The sequence below is a fragment of the Mustelus asterias genome, chromosome 10 (genome assembly GCF_964213995.1).
Source record: "Mustelus asterias chromosome 10, sMusAst1.hap1.1, whole genome shotgun sequence".
Classification (NCBI taxonomy): domain Eukaryota; kingdom Metazoa; phylum Chordata; class Chondrichthyes; order Carcharhiniformes; family Triakidae; genus Mustelus; species Mustelus asterias.
The window spans coordinates 89,700,034-89,716,674 of record NC_135810.1 but is presented as its reverse complement, the minus strand read 5'-3'; the positions used below and the strand labels follow the sequence as shown (position 1 = coordinate 89,716,674).

General features: G+C 41.9%; 1 protein-coding gene across 1 annotated transcript in view; it reads left to right on the top strand.

Annotated features, from left to right (window-relative positions):
* Positions 1 to 2,452: 2,452 nt before the first annotated feature.
* atp8a2 (ATPase phospholipid transporting 8A2) overlaps positions 2,453 to 16,641 on the top strand; it is a 329,927-nt gene continuing 315,738 nt past the window's right edge. Inside the window, exons 1-4 of the mRNA XM_078221449.1 lie at positions 2,453 to 2,517; positions 7,525 to 7,594; positions 8,152 to 8,279; positions 13,757 to 13,868. Of these exons, the coding sequence (XP_078077575.1) occupies positions 2,498 to 2,517; positions 7,525 to 7,594; positions 8,152 to 8,279; positions 13,757 to 13,868 (330 nt within the window). The 5' untranslated portion in view covers positions 2,453 to 2,497. The remainder of the gene's footprint in view (positions 2,518 to 7,524; positions 7,595 to 8,151; positions 8,280 to 13,756; positions 13,869 to 16,641) is intronic.

Below are 16,641 nucleotides of genomic sequence, written 5' to 3'. Positions count from 1 at the left end.
CACTTCACCCAACCCCATCGCTCCCTCCTGCTCGCCGCTTCTCTTTCACAACCCTATCACTCTTCCCTGCCTCCTGTCCACCGCTTCCTTCTCCTGTTCCCCTGCCATTTCCTTTCTCTGCCTCGCTGCTTCCCACCAGCTGCCAATCCCTCTCGCCCCTGTTCCCTCCACTTGCTGTTTCCCTCTCCTGACCCTCTGAATCCATCCTGTTCACCATCCTTCTTGCTCTCTCCTGTTTGCTGCTTCCCTCTCCTGACTCCTTTACTGTTTCCTGCCTCCCTCTTCCCTCTCCTGACTCCCTCACATTATCCTCTTGGTCTCTCCTACTTGTTGTTTCCCTCTCCTGACCCCCATTCACTCTTTTGTTTGCCACGGCTCTCTAAGGACTTGGGAGAGTGTTAGCAAGAAGAATGCAGCAAAGGAGCAAGAGGGTCGATAGAGGGGTGTGCGAAGTGGAAGGGAGCAAGCAAGGCAGCCAGAGGGGCAATGAGTAGTTGGGAACAAGGGGGTCAGGAAAGGAAAGTAATGACTGTAAAAGAGAGGAGAGCAGGACGAAGAGAAGAGCTGCATATGGGAGAGGGGAGGAGAGGGAAGTGGCGAACGGGAGGGGGAAGGAAGCAGTGAGCTGGAGAAGGAGGGAAGTGCCAAGGGGGTAGAGGAGGGGAGAGGGGTGGGAAAGAGGAAGGAAAAGGGGAGGAGGAGGAAAGCAGGAGGGGGAGAAAGTGGCAAGCAGGAGGAATTTGTCAGGAGTGGTAAGTGACGAGCAGGAGGGAGCAAGGGGATTGGGAGAGGGAAGCAACAAGCGGGAGCAAGAGGGAAGCAGTGAGCGGGTGGCAGGAAGCAGCAAAGAGGAGGTGAGTCGAGAGAATATTAAGTTGTTATGATTAGTAAGAGGATTTTTAGGTTCAAGGCAGCCTGAACCTACAGGTCTGGAATGTAGCTCACGTTTTGTAATTGGAAAGTGGTTTTCATTTTGTACACCATTATTTAGAAACACATTAAAAATGCTAAACTCAGGATATCTATAATTAAAATTATAATTTGTCTATAATTGTATTGGTTTGTTAGGAGTAAACTTATTTTGAACAAACCTGCAATCTGAAGTAACAATTTATCATTGGAAGAAGCAAAATACTGAAGATGCTGGAACTCTAAATTAGAAATAGAATATACTAGAAACCACTCAGCAGATCAGGCAGCATCTGTGGGGAAACAGAATTATAGACTGAATGATTGAATCTCCACAATTTAACTTTGTAAATGGAGAAAGAGTAAGAGAAATGGCCCTTGAATTGAGTTTTGTTTTGGCAAATTCCCAATGTCCTTCACCTTGAAGTCTTTTCATTCAAGCCAAAAAATCCCCCTCATTATAAATAGTTGCCCATTGTGGAGTAAACTAGAGAATAAAGAGCTGATTCTATCATCTTAAAGTAAAACTATCCATAAAAACAATTGCCAATAAAGCTAAAAGTTAATTTATAACTTGCTGAATAAGGAAGAATGGCTAATAGTGTACTGAATATACACCATGTATAAAATTCCTGTTATCTGGCATTATATCAACTGGCACTGTCTAGTGACTGGAGTTGCTGTGTTGAGTCTGTTTTCTGACTGGAGATGTCTCTCCTCCCTAGAATCTGGTGCCACCACTTGTTGCTGAGGGGTAATTTTCACTGTATCCTGTCAATCCCACTCTCATGCAACCACTAATAACGGTGAAACTCACGGGTGGTTGGTATTCGCGGCCTGCCTTCACTCTGATCTCACCTTCCAACTGTTCGGCAGAACCTTGTTTCCTTGGCTCCCACACCTCTTGTGAGACCTCAATAACCACGTCTCTGCGAGATCACCCAACCATTCACTGGACAATACAGAAGCTCCTGAATTGGATGAAAATGCAGACTCGACTCACACCATAGTGAACCAGTGCTTTTGATTGACCAGCGCCTCCCATTCTCAGTACATGCCATATAACAGAAATTTTCCTCATGTCTGGTGAATGTTTAGAAGGGCAGAAGATAGAGTAATTGAATCAGTGAAAGAAAAACACAATAGCATCAGATGGGCAAATTTTTGAAGTCCACAATTTGCTTTGAATGTCCTTCACAGTCTAACAATTCCTATAAAGAAAAGATCAGTTTGTCTTTAGAATTAGTGCACAGCTTTAAATGTTAACTCTCAACCATAAAGTTCAACATTTGAATTGATATATAGTTTGGGAAGTAAGGAATTGCAGCCAAGCTAATTTACTGAAAGAGCTAATTAACATGTTTAATTCGACGGTATTTTCAGTGTCAAGTCCAAATTTAAACTTTAATGAGCTGGATGAAAACAAAACTGAAGCTTGACATCTTCAAGAATGTAACTGAATTTCAGGTGCATGTGTTGGTTTTTAGTGTCTTCTGTTCTTTTCCTTCCCATATCACATTGTTCTTTTTTGAAGGTTGCAGTGGGGGATGTTGTGAAGGTGACCAATGGACAGCGTCTCCCAGCTGATATGATCATTATCTCCTCCAGGTCAGTCACCATTTGAGGTTGTTCATTGCAGGTTGTTCAGAATGAGGCTTTACGAGCAATGATGATTGTTTTCAATGCTGTCATTTTAACAAATACCTACATATTCTAAAACGTTTAGGTGTTGGTAGTTCTGAATGAATAAACAGACCTCCTGACATGTGACTAAGTATTTTGAGGGCTCAATAATGACATTGAACTATTTTTTAAAAATATAACAAGATCTCCAATTCTTAATTTATTCAGAGGCTAGTGATTTTTATATTTGTGCATGTTCCTCCTATTAATGTCATTAGTTTAAAAAATAAGTATTTCGATAGAGTTCATTCATATGAGAGGGCAACAGCCTTTGAAATGCTCACAAGATGACAACACTGTGCCTGATTTGATGTACATGAGTGCCCACATCAGTAGTAGAGATGAAACACCCATGAACTTCAGTTTGCTCAGTAGCAGAATTGTGGATTGGAAAGATTTGAAATCCGTTCTGTTGAAAACTACAGGACTTGAGAAGATGTGATTCATTGTGGTGCTAGGTTGCATGGCTAACGGAACAAAATTTTCAAACATGAAACCATGCCGAGCAGTAAGTTCCCTGCAGGAGTATTTGCACATGTCCATGACACTGGCTGGATGAATGAGGATAGAGTGAAGTTGTGGGTTGATAATGTGTGGATTAGGTGTCTCAGTGGCTGATGTAAAAATGCTGTTTATTAGTGTGGGACATATTTAGGTCCCATAGAACATAAAAAATCAAAAGTTGCCTGTGAAGAATTAACATGCACATTGCTGTTATATCAGAGGTCTAAGGTTCGTAGTTCAAACTTTGGAAGTGCACCTGAACAAGCCACTCAAAGATCATGTTCACACCAAATGGAACAGGTGAATCATTGACAGAAAAAAACAAAGGGTGGAATTCTTAAAAAAAAATTCTAAATGTTGAATTTGTGGGAAAACCATGGAACTGTAGAGTAAATTACCCTGGATTTTTCAGTGGGCGTTCACACTAGAATCTCCCAAACTCTGTGCAAAGCAGAGGCCACCAATGTGAATATCATTAGATTTCAGGGGGTGGGGCCTCTTCCTGCCCAGGAGGCTGAAACCAGCGGGGCTCCGCACATGTGCAGTGGCCCTGCACTGTCAGTCTCCCGTTTGCTGCCAGCTCAATCGCTGGCCAGTCTACTGCCCCCCAAGGCCCGATCGCAGCCTCCCGACCATTCCTGCCACCACCCCCCACCCCCCCCCCCCCCCCCCGGCAGACGCCCCCGCTCGCCCATTCCGATCGCTGGCTTCCCTTCCATCCCCATCGATCCCAATGCAGAGCGGCAGCAGAACCCCCCAACCCCACTAATGGGCCCCTAAGCCCTGCTCCTTGGCACTGCCCAGGGGGCAGTTCCAAGATTCCCCCTGGGCATGGGCACTTTGCCCCTTGGGCAGTGCCAGGGGGTGCAGGCTGCTGGTTCCCCGAAAGTGGGGAGTTACTGTAATCCCTGCTGGAGTGAAAAATTCTGGCAGGGGGTGGGGAAAGGCTAGTGGGCTGGGGGAAATTCTGTTCCGGGCCTGCTAATAGCATTTAAATGATCTGTAAAATATAATTTAAATGCTAGCCCCACCTCCCCGCCGATTTCCACGCCAGAAATCAGGTGTTGGGAGACACTAGCGGGGCGCAAACACTTGCGGGGATCTTGCGAAGTGCCCCCCACGTGATTTTCCTGGCCTGCTGCGCTAGAAAATGTGTGGAAATATGCGCATTGCCCCGCTTGATGTTTTGTGTGGTTTTGTCATCAAGTAGTGGGATACTATTAGTGCACAAACTGTCATTAGGTCATTAATAAAATGCAGAATACTGATCAGTGGATGGAGAGGAAGATGATTTGGTGTGGTGGGATGATTCTGAAGCCAAAAATATCACAAGCATGATCTTTCCGCCCTGTTATGCTAATCGACCAGAGCAGCGGGGCAGGAAATTTATGCAGGAGGATAAAATGGTGAACCGTGCCCGACGTCAGGCCATTTGCAATCCTCCCAGGCCATTTTTGCTGACTGGCGAGGCTGATTTAAATATTTATAACATAATTTAAATGCGATTAGTGAGCCCGGGACATAGTAGTCCGGGTTTCCTTAGCTTTCTGACCTCACCAGTGGAGATCTTCACCGATGAGGATCACAGATGGTCCCCACCAACGGGGACCTGATGTGATGGCCTCACTGGTGGGACCAGAGCCCATTGAGGCCCCCCTCAGGTGGTTGGGGGCAGGCACTTGGCACCCTGGCACAGCCCACCAGTTGCTGATTGGGGTGCGGGGGGGATGTTTCTGGGGTGGTGATCAGGGGAATCTGTGGGGGGTGGTGTTCAGAGAGGGGGTCTTTGAGGGGTTGGCAATCTGGGGGGGCAGGGAGGGTCTCCCATATACTATGTACACTTGTACCCAGCATATGAGAGATTAGGGTGCATGCCTAGCAGTCTGCAGCCGGCATCCCCGATTATCTTGGGCTCTGCATCAACCAACCACCCCCCCCCCCCCCCCCGCCCCCCGCCCAAACTAGCGTGAAACTGCCAAATAAATTGACAATGTGGGAAAATTGCGTGTGGTAGCTGGCTGAAAATACGGGAGTGCAACACTCCAATTTTTAAACATTTGTGATAACTTAAAATTTTGGGGGGGAAATTCCTCCCTACATCTGACCCAGAGTGGGATCCTTACAATGATGCCATAGCCAAAAGTGACTCTGAATGAATTCAATTTACTCTGCATCGAATATTGAAGACAATGAATTTGACAGGTTTTAAAACGCTCTTGATTATGGTTGAAGGTAACTTACAATTAATTAATTTAATAAATCATGCCACATTAATTCAATATAAATGACCGGTGGTGCTTTTTCCACATTTCAAAAAGGTCACAATCACACCCACGCCTTTGATTCACATTTTATATTTGGCGTATAAGTCACCACCCATTTTTGGAAGGGTTTTGGGAGTCTTCAAAGATCGACTTATACACCATGATCTATGGTAATTTATGGTAACTCTAGCTGCATTCTGATTCAAATTCCTAAAATTGAAAAAGTTAAACCTCTGCACGGTCAGTCCCTCTGAGAGGAAAATTTTCTTTTTTAAAGTACACACTGCTACTTTTATACCCTTATCCAAATATACTGTTGAGTACTGTCAGGATCAGTATCAATTTTATTCCAAGTGCATCTGCTAAATGTGTTTTCTTAACTTGCCACTAAATAACATGGTGGGTTCAACAGACTTCCCCTAAGGCCTGTGCTACTCTGTGCCTGGCCAATAGCTCTCAGACAACAGCATTAATCCCTAAATTTTCTTTGTATGTGTTTGCTGTCTCCTCAAATGCCTCCTAAACACCATGTGGGTTTTCCTAATGCTCTGCAAGGTTGCTTTGATAATGCCACCAGGCAGATGTTCATTTCCAGAGAGTACAGCTCCACAGTATTTAAAAGCATGTCCCTCATAACAGACGATAAGGATTTTAGTCTGCAAACTTTATAGAGTCGCAGAAGATATGTCTTTGTGAGGAAAATGACATTGTATAATAGAACAAATTGTAAGTCTTGATGAACATTTTAATGTCTTGGAACATTGAAGGTGATTGGGAAATTTTCAAAGTTGTTCAGGTTGTTTTGATGAACTCACTTTGGAGTAACCTTCAATTTGCTATTCAATTAAACCTATCAGAAATAAAGCTAGGCTGACATTGTTTTTATCCATTATCAGGGAAGTAGTTAGCCAATTACTGTCTGAGCATGCTTTCATTAATAAATAATGAGAGGAAAATCCCAACATTGTTGTTGAAAAGGTGCTGACATAATTGCATTTCACTTCCGTTTTTATGCGACCTTGAGTTATTTACTCAGCTTTGTTATCAGTTCAATTAGATCTGTTTATCAAATGTAACTTATGCAATAATTTTTCTTTATTTCTCAGTGTTGATTGTTTTGTCCACCAATTATTTCAGGTTATCTTTATCAGCTAATTTCTGTATTGATGAATATACAATGGCACCAGAAATCCTTGCATAAGTGAGACCAACATTTATGAAGTTAACGACTGATGCAAAAGTAGATAAACTCTGTATCTGGCTAAGCCTTGGAGCATATTCTGTGTGGAACAAAGTCAAGAAGAGCCCAAGTTCAGTCTGGTCTATGCCAATTAATCTTGGCCAGTGTAGAATTTAGGGTCTTCCCTGCTGCCATCAGACTTTTGAATGGACCTACCTCATAATATTAAGTTGATCTTTCTCTACACCCTAGCTATGACTGTAACACTACATTCTGCACTCTCTCCTTTCCTTCTCTATGTATGGTTTGCTTTGTCTGTGTGGTGTGCAAGAAATAATCCTTCTCACTGTATGTTAATACATGTGACAATAATAAATCAAATCAAAAACAATTGTCGAGAGGAAAATTCAGCTGATGTTCGCATATATTTATCCAATGAAACCTGCTGCAAGTTGTCATATGTAATGCTGAGAACACAGTTTGATTTAGTTGTGACGTCTCCTGCAACCTGCTGATACATCTTCTGATGTGTCAGGACGCTGTGCTGAGCAATTGAAGGGCTGCAAGTGCTATAGAACTGCAGCCAGCAAGCGGCAATGCTGTCCAAAGAGGAGGCAAAATTTGGGAGAGGCTTAGAGCATGGTAATGTGACTTTATAGTTGGAAGAGTAATGGGCAGGAACCTGAAGTGGAGAGGGAAGGGAATAAAGGAATAAATCAGGAATCTAATGGATTTTTAGATAAACTCATCTTCACAGTAACCAATCTGATTTTCTGCTTGAAGAAAGAAATTGATTAAAATCCAAGATCAGGCCTTGCATTGTCCATCACTGTCAGCTTTAATGGGTTCTCCTGTGTCATTGAATCATTTTTTAATGTTGAGTGCCCCTTTTTTGTTTATAGTTGCTTTCATGCAAAGGTGCACAGGATGTTTTTTTGTGATGTTTCTGTAGATCATTGAACTAATTGCTTTTTCATTTCCTAGTGAGCCACAGGCCATGTGTTATATTGAAACATCTAATCTGGATGGGGAAACAAATCTTAAAGTACGACAGGTAAATGAAGTTCCACTCCAACTTGGTGTTTTTGAGAAATATTTTATATTTAGGTCCTGATGGACAAATGGGCCTGTAATTTCCTGGCTCCCCAGCATTGGATTTGAGGGATACCCCAACGACGCACTGCGCAGTCTCTCAGATGTTCCCATGTAAGAGTTTACCTGGCAGTTGTCCAGAAGCACTGACTTCTCCTGGACAATTGCACTATGCTCGGAACCATCCAACAAAGCGATTTAAATTGCTGACTTTGGGTGGTTCTGCCAGTGATATGCTTATAGTTACTCTGAAAGAATTAGTAGAAATAAAAACACTTCTAACTTCAGCGTAACTAATTTAAATACCAAAACTGAGCCATGCACAGGACATCCATAACCTACAATAGATTAATTACTGATTAACAGTTCGTCACTGTCGGAAGATCTATTACCTGTAATGTTTCTGGGAGTTTTATGGGCATTTGTTTGGTTAATGCCTTGAGAAATATTTACTATGTTCCTAGAATTTCTTTGTAAAATGGAATCACCTAAATGCTATTTATCTTTCTTTTCTCTTAGGGCTTGTCCGTGACTAGTAATATTCTGTCTACTGCTGACTTAATGAAGATGACTGGGAGTTTGGAATGTGATGGACCCAATCGACATCTCTATGACTTCACTGGCAACCTCCGAATTGGGAGCAATGGGTATTGCAAAGTTTTGAAATACTTGTTCTTCTCCTCCATTTGTATAATTTTCTTTAACTTCATTAGGCTCTCTTGCTCCCCATTCTGGAGGGTGGGCTTAAGATCTGTGGCTCGGATTATGTCAGCGATTGGGCCAGAAGAAGATACGTGAGTAAATCTGGCCATATTATTACCATCTCATCTGTGTGCCAGTTAGGAAGCTGACCCCACAAGTGGTCATTCAGTCGAGGAGCAGAGACACACTCCACCATAGAGCAGTTAGAGCAAGCTTAACTCAAATCATTTTGAAGTTTTCTTCAAAAATACAAAAGGATTCAGGCTCGGTTCTGAAAATGGAGATATTAAAAAACATCAAAGTTCTTAACTTTAAAAAACACATAATATGAAGATGTGTTTTCCAAACTCCATTAAAATGGGTACAGCGAACCTATTGTAATGCTTTCTATGGAAACAATGCAACAATTTACACTTTAGGAGGGTTGCATTGATGGGTAATTTTATGTGCTTTACCAGTCCTGGCAACACATTGATAATTATACCTTTAAGCATTATAATTGATGGTCACTGTTGCCTTTCATTTTTGACCTTGATTATGTTATGGTCGGAACTATGGCATTGGGGGATTTAATGCTGTCAGTTCAAATCGGAGCTAGTCTTCACAAGATATGTGTTTCAAAACTGTAATTTTTCTCAGTAGTTAATCCATTACACACATTACTAAGTTTAACAGGAATTCATCATATGGTTACATGTCATTTTCAACTCGTTATTTTCCTCCTCTTTTTCTTTGTTCTATTCCACCCACCCTCCCGCAGCTTTTGATGTGGTTGAATGCAGTATTCTCCTCTTTTCTGTTCTTCAGTTGAATGGAATGGCTCCAGTCTTGTATATCCAGTTTTCAGTGGTCCTTTACTCTTCCTTATCTATATTGCCCTCAGTGACATTATCCAAAATTATGATCATACACATGACCATCACCCAACTTTATCTCTCCATCACCTCTCAACCTCTCCATAGACCTTGTGTTGTCATTCAGTCCTGGATGAGCTGCAATTTTCTCCATTTTAACATTGGGAAGACTAAATATGTCATCTTTTACCCTCATCATAACCTTCATACTCTCACTCCTAATTTCAGCTCTCTCCTTGGCTAATATCTCAGGTTGAAGCTGATTGTTCCCACCCTCAACATCGTATTTGACCATGATCTGCATTTCCTGCCCCCATTCCCCCTGCATCATAAAGCCTGCTGACTTTCACTTTTACAGCATCGTCTATCCCCACCCTTCCCTAAGTCCATCTGCTGTCAAAATTTGCTTGCAGCCCAGACTAAAGTTCTGGGGACATGGGTTCAAATCCCACATTGGAAACTGGTAGAATTTAAATTCAATTAATAAATCTGGAATTAAAAGCTATTCTCAAGTCATAGTGAACATGTAATCACAGTAGATTGTCGTGAAAGCCCATCAGGTTTGCTATTGTCCTTGAGGGAAGGAAATCTGGGGGACCTTGGAGCAGCATCACTGCAAATTCCAGTTTAAGTCCCACACTATCCTGGCTGGGAACTATTGTTGTTCCTGGAACTCCTTTCCTAACAGCAGTGTATGTGTACCTGCACCATATGGACTCGGGTTCAAGAAAATGGCTCACTACCAAATTTTCAAAGACAATTGGCAATGGACAAATAAATGTTGACCAAGCCAGCAACACCCAAGCTCTCTGAAAGTATCAAAAAGAGTGCTATTTCGTGTCTGTCACTTCCAGACTTGACTGTTCCAAACCTTTCTTGGATGCAATCCGAACCTCCATCCTGATGAATTTCAGCCCTGCTGTATGTATCCCAATGAACAGCAAGTCCTTCTCACTCATCATTCTTCTGCTGATCTACATTGGTTCCAGTGTCCCAAAGCCTTCAATTTTGAATTCTTCTTAAGTTGAAATCCATTCATGACTTTGCCGCTCCAGTTCTTTATAGCCTTATGATAAATTTGCAGTTATCCAAATCTGGCTTCATGCGTCCCCTGTTCCATCTCGCCCCTATTGGTGATGGTTCTTTCAGCCATCTAGGGCTAAAGTTCTTTTCCACTTTCTCACGACCTCAGAATATCTCAAAGCCAATGAAGTACATTTGAAGTGTAGCCACTGTTACAATATAGAGAAAGCAGAGCAACTGATTGTGCACAGTTGGATCCCATAAACTATAATGAGATAACTGACCAATGTTGCTGTTTTGATGGTACTCAGTGAGGGTAAGTTGACAAGTGTTACAGTCAACATGTTAACATTTAAAGAGAAATCGGAACAGCCTATAATTAACTGACAGAACTATGCCACAGGATTTGATGAGTTTAAACAAAAACAAACATTGTATATAAGAATTAAACAAATTGAGCACTTCAGCACCATTAACACTATGGCTTGTGATTACATATACTATGAACTCACTTCTACTTTTTACAACCGCCCCCCCCCCCCCCCAACCATTTCCTTTATACAATACAATCATTCACTTCTTTAAAGACCAACCCCCAAGGCATGCTACAGCCCTCTGGGATTCATTTCAATTCACCTCAATGTTCCAGCAATTCTCCATGGCCATATTTGGGGATCCTTCTATTAGCTTTTTGCCGACCATCTAACTTTTATTTAATACTGCAACTGTGGATGCCTCAGGTCCGCGTTCTGGTTGCCAGCAGCTATCCACCTGCCTTCTCTCAGCTTCCAAGCTAATTCTGCTGACTCCTTTCTGCCAATAGACTTTCAGAGGTACATCATAGATTTTTGTCTTGTAGCTGCAAACTAGGCAAATCTTCCAGTTGTTTTTTCCTTCAAAATCCAAACTGAGCTTGGACCCCACCCATTTTCTGCATGGTGAACAATAGGATTAATATTTTCCTCTGCCTGACTGGCAATCGGCCCCTATTGGCTCTCTCAATCCAGTTAGATGCAAACTACACCAAAGCAAAATTTCTTGCTTCGTGAGCAAACACCCAGTTAACTTAAGCAAAAGAACCTTCCACTCATTGCAGTGCTAATGTAAGCCTACTTGTGACACTAATAAATAAACTAAAAACTCCTATATCTCATCTCAATGACAACATGGCATACTTTGGAATGGTCTCAAACAGAAATATAAATTAATCATTTGCCTTCAACACAACTCTTTGATTATGTAACCCATATGAATTTATATTTCTAGTGGATGTAATTGCCCTCTCATCAGACTCATTCCACTAAGAGGTCCAGAGAGTGGTCACACATTGTTTAACTTTATTTTCACTATCAACTCTGACCTGTATGATGAACACAGGTTAACCAAACCTAGGCTATTTGATTTGTTTGATGATTGTTTATCAGTTTCTCAATCAGACTTTTCCATTTGTCTTGCATTTAACCCTTCAATTCACAAAACTAAAAGTTATATTCTAAAACATATGAATGACAAACTAGATATTTGCAATACTAGAACAACATATGAACTCTCCTGCTTGTCTTTGAATCCTGTCATGCAATCTTTTATATTAACATGGCAAGTATATTGACTCAATAGATGACATTTTCTACAGTGCAGCACTCTTTTCAGTACTGCACTGAAGAGTCATTTGAGATTTTGTGCTTAAGAACTGGAATGATCTTTGAATACTAAATATTATGATTCTGTGCTAAGGGTGCTGTGACGTTAGTGTACCTTTCAGAAATGTTTTTTTTTATCATGTTCTCTGCAGTTGTAAGCAGACCTTTTCATTTTTTTTCTCATTGTTGCAGGGCCGTCTGCTCGAAGTCCTTTGTTTTGCTACTTCAATGGCTTAAGTGGGGTTTTGGTTATTTTTACTCTGGGATTTTTTATGACCTTGCATTATGAGAGGGAAGATTGATTGACCAGTTAAAGCCAGGTGGTTCCACCCCAGGGGAAAATCTAAGGATTCATTTTCAGTTTTAGTTTAAAAAGGGGTAGACATCAAGCTGGAAAGCAGTGTTTCTCTTCCTGGTTTTGAAAAATCTGCTTTTGGTGGTTAGCTTGCCTTGAGTCTCTCTCTCTCTCTCTCTCCCTGATGTTTTGGGAAGCTGTTCTGACTTCAAGCTGTTCTGGGTGTATATCCAGAGGGCTGCTGGAAGTTACAAGGCTGAGAAGTCAGAGTTTCAATTCTCCAACCAAAGGACTCCGTTCCAGTATCACGTGAGCATTAGTCTTTGCTGTGTTAAACCTGTGGCAAAGGTTTCGTTCATGGGGTTTGTTTCATTGGAACGGTGTTTAGTTGTTAAGGTTATACAATATCATGATTTTTCTTCTTGTTTGTAATTGGTAAAGGTTATTGCTACTTTTCTTTCTATACATGTTAACTGCATTCTTAAATAAACTTTGTTTGATAAAAGCTCCTTAGTGGACCATTTGAATCATACCTGAAGTGAAATATCTCATGTTCACGCTAGCCAAATTCAAAGTGCAAAACTTATGATCCAGGCGGACTTCACAAAACACTTTGGAGTTTCTGACCTGAATTATAACAATGCTATCACTGAGACAAGGCTGTCATCCTCTGAGAAGCTTTTCCTCACCCCCTCCTATTATTTCCTCCTTCAGCTTTTGTCTGATTATGTTTCTGTCATTGCTTTGGGATATTCTTATTTAAATTGAGTTGTCTACCTAGTTTGGTTTTGTGAGACCATAGCCTATTCTTTTGTCAAGAGAATAGATAAATGAACCAAGTCAAAGGGCTTGGGATCTGACCACTGCAGGGTAATGTAGGAAGGCACAAATCCTCCTGCTTCATTGTAAGGCTCATCAGATTATCCAACCAACTGCTGCCCTGTCACCATTCATAGAATCCCTACAGTGCAGAAGGAGGCCATTCGGTCCATTGAGTTTGCACCAACCACAATCGCACCTTGGCCCTATTCCTGTAACCCCACATATTTACCCTGCTAATCCCCCTGACACCAGAGTCAATTTAGCATGGCCAATCAACCCAACCTGCACATCTTTTGACTGTGGGAGGTAACCGGAGCACCCGGAGGAAACCCACGCTGACACTGGGAGAACGTGCAAACTCTACACGGACAGTAACCCAAGCCGGGAATCGAACCTGGGTACCTGGCGCTGTGAGGCAGCAATGCGAACCACTGTGCCACCGTGTTGCCCTGACTCTATGAATAGACCTCTGTTTGCTCAATTTTAGTTTGGATCTTTTCCCATTTTTCAGAGAGATACTTGTACTTGTTTCTGCATTTTTGCTGAGTAGGGATTGCATAGACGACTTCATGGGTGTGATTGATGGACAAGAGGAGCACTCCCTGTAATTTGGGATGCAGCTGCTGGAGTACAATTTTTCCCATTTTCTGCAACATTGTAAACACAGTTGCTTGTGGCCTTTGAATTTACATCATTAAAATTGCAGCTTTGAATCAAATAGCTGTACATATATGTAGTGTGCAGAGTTTGGATTTGAGTATATAATTGTTATTATTATCCTGCTGCAGTCCTGTTCCCGTGGGACCTGATCAAATTCTGTTGAGAGGAGCACAGCTGAGGAACACGCAATGGATTCAAGGCCTCGTGGTCTACACTGGACACGACACTAAACTAGTGCAGGTTGTTACCTAATTTTTCTTGTTTATATTTCATTAATTGTGTTTTGTACTATCATTTTGAAAGTTTGTTGGTGAAAATACTTGTTCCAAATCTCTCAGTTGCATCTGAACAAAAGAGAATTAAAAAAAATATTTGCACATTCTGCCCGTGTTTACGTAGGTTTCCTCCGGGGGCTCTGGTTTCCCCTCTCAGTCCAAAAGTGTGCGAGTTAGGTTGATTGGCCATGCTAAATTGCCCCTTAGCAAGATGTACTAACTTCATGGATGTGGATTAAACTCACCATAAAAGTTGGGGCTTGTTCATTCCAGTGTACTTAACTTTTCATGGCATGGTAAGTCTTAAATACTGCCAAACAACCTCTTTGGCACTGAAAATGAACTTTTACAAATCTTATTGCTTCAGTTTTTAATTATTGTGGGAGCTTTTAATTATTGTAAAAAGAAAGACTTTCTTTGTTTCTTTCTTCTTTCACTCTGAATCCAACATTTCTTTTTCCCTCGTTTGCTTGCTTTTAACCTTTGAATTCAACATTCTAATTTATACTACCTGACTCAAGCTGCATTGCCCATTTAGATAAGTAGGCCATATGGCCCCTCCTATCTGCTATGTTATTCCATAGATCATGGCAAATCTTCAATCTCAATTCCAGATTCATATTTGATACCCATTTTTCTTGACTCCCTTAGAATCCAAGAATCTAATGATCTTGGCCTTGAATATATTCAACAAATGGGATAGAGAATTCCAACGATTCACAACTGTTGAGAGACGAAATTTCTCCTCAACTCAGTTCAAAATGGCCAACCCTTATCCTGAGATTGTGATCACTTGTTCTAGACGGGAGATCACCTCCCAACATCCTCCCCCTCAGAATCTTACATTTCAATGAGATTTCCTTTTTATTTTTCTAAACTCTGGGGAGAAGGCCCACCCAATTCAATATCTCCTTATTGGCCAACCCTCTCATATCAGGAATCAATCCAGTGAATCTACATAGCACTCCCTCTAAGGTAAGAATCATCATTTTAAGTACAGAGACCAAAACAGTATGCAGTACTCCCAAGTGTAGTCTCCCGAAAGCCCTATACAGTTGCAACAAAACTTCCTTACTCTTGTACTCTGAACCCCTTACAATAAAGCCCAACATGCAATTTGCCTCCCTAGTTGCGAGATGCACGAGCATGTTAATATTTTCATATGCAAAGTTCAAGGACATCCTCTGAACAGCAACATATAAAAATATACCAACATTTTTTTTAAATTCCATTTTTATTTTTCCTACTAAAGTGTATAAGCTCACATTTTCCCACACCTGCCATCTTCTTGCCCATTTGCTTTATCTATCTATACTCCTTTGCGGATTCCTTGGGCAGAATTTAATATTCTAGGCAAAGTTCACATCTACCGGCTGGTAAACCAGCGGGAACCCTACATTGAACATTTTCAGAGGCCCAAAGCAATTTTGTGAAAATCAGACACTTACCTGATTAATGATTTAATTAATTAACAGTCATTAGTCAGTAGAATTCTCTTCCCCAGAGAGCAGTGGAGGCTGGGTTATTGAATGTGTTCAGGGCTGAGTTAAGCAGATTTTTCATCAACAAGGGAATCCAGGCTTATGCGTGACATACAGGAAAGTGGAGTTAAGGCTGCAGTCAGACCAGCCATGATCTTATTGAATGTGGAGCAGGGCTGAGGGCCGAATGGCCTATTCCTGCTTGTAACTCAGTGTTATTGTGTTCATCGGGCATCCCGTTGAATCAAACCCCATGCAGAGTGAAAATATTATCCCTGTATTTTGCCAAGTAATCAGAGGTAAGCACCTCCCCAGTATTGACAGTGCCAATGCCGGTAGTGGGCCTTTACCAGGTATTGCTGATGGATACCTGGAGAGAGGTCTGTGGGACAGGATGGACATATCAGGGAAGAGGGTTACAGGAAGGGTGGTATCATCTTGTGGGGTTTCCCTTCCCAATGCTGGTTACCTTGATTGGGCACAGGTGTGTGAGTATAAGGGACCCTTGCCCTCAATTAAACCATAGGCAAGTCCCGATAGGGTTTGCTGTCCTGTTGTCCGACACGGTGAGTTCCCCAATAGTCGTTGGTAGAATTTCAGTTGGTGCGATGAGGCCCTTAAGTGGCTACATAAGGGCCTCAATTAGCTTGCAGGTGAGGAGGCCGCCCTGCACTCTTGCTGCCCAGAGCCGTATTGGAGGAATTCAGAAATGGCTGAACCTTCACCCTGCACTTTATCCCCGCCTTCAAATCTGCCTCCGGAAGGGGCGGGGTGTATACAATTCCACCTCTTGTGTCCTCCTTGCAACTAACTGTCCTACTGAACGTTATATCATTATGAAATTGAATATATTGCACTTGCTCCCTTCACTTAAGTCATTAATATAGGTTGGACTGAATGGCCATCTCCTGTGCCATAAAATTTCTATATATGTGGCTGAGGCTGCAACACTGCTTCTTGCAGCACCCCTCTAAGGTTCTTCAATCTGTTTGGTTAGGGAGATGCACAGTTGTTCACAGCTCACTTTGCAAAGGTCCCAGATGCTCTGTAGAGGGTGTTGTGATTTTTGGCTGCTAACTGACAGGAGCTTGCCATACAAAAGTCCAAGCCTGTGAGAAAATGCAAGTCTCCGACTCAGTCGGCACTGTTCATCACTGCTCATAGCAAAATGCGGCCCAATATAATGTTGGTTTGAGGAGGAAATATTTGTACATTCACCTTGCAAACCATTTCCACTCATGGACATGCAACAGGTCA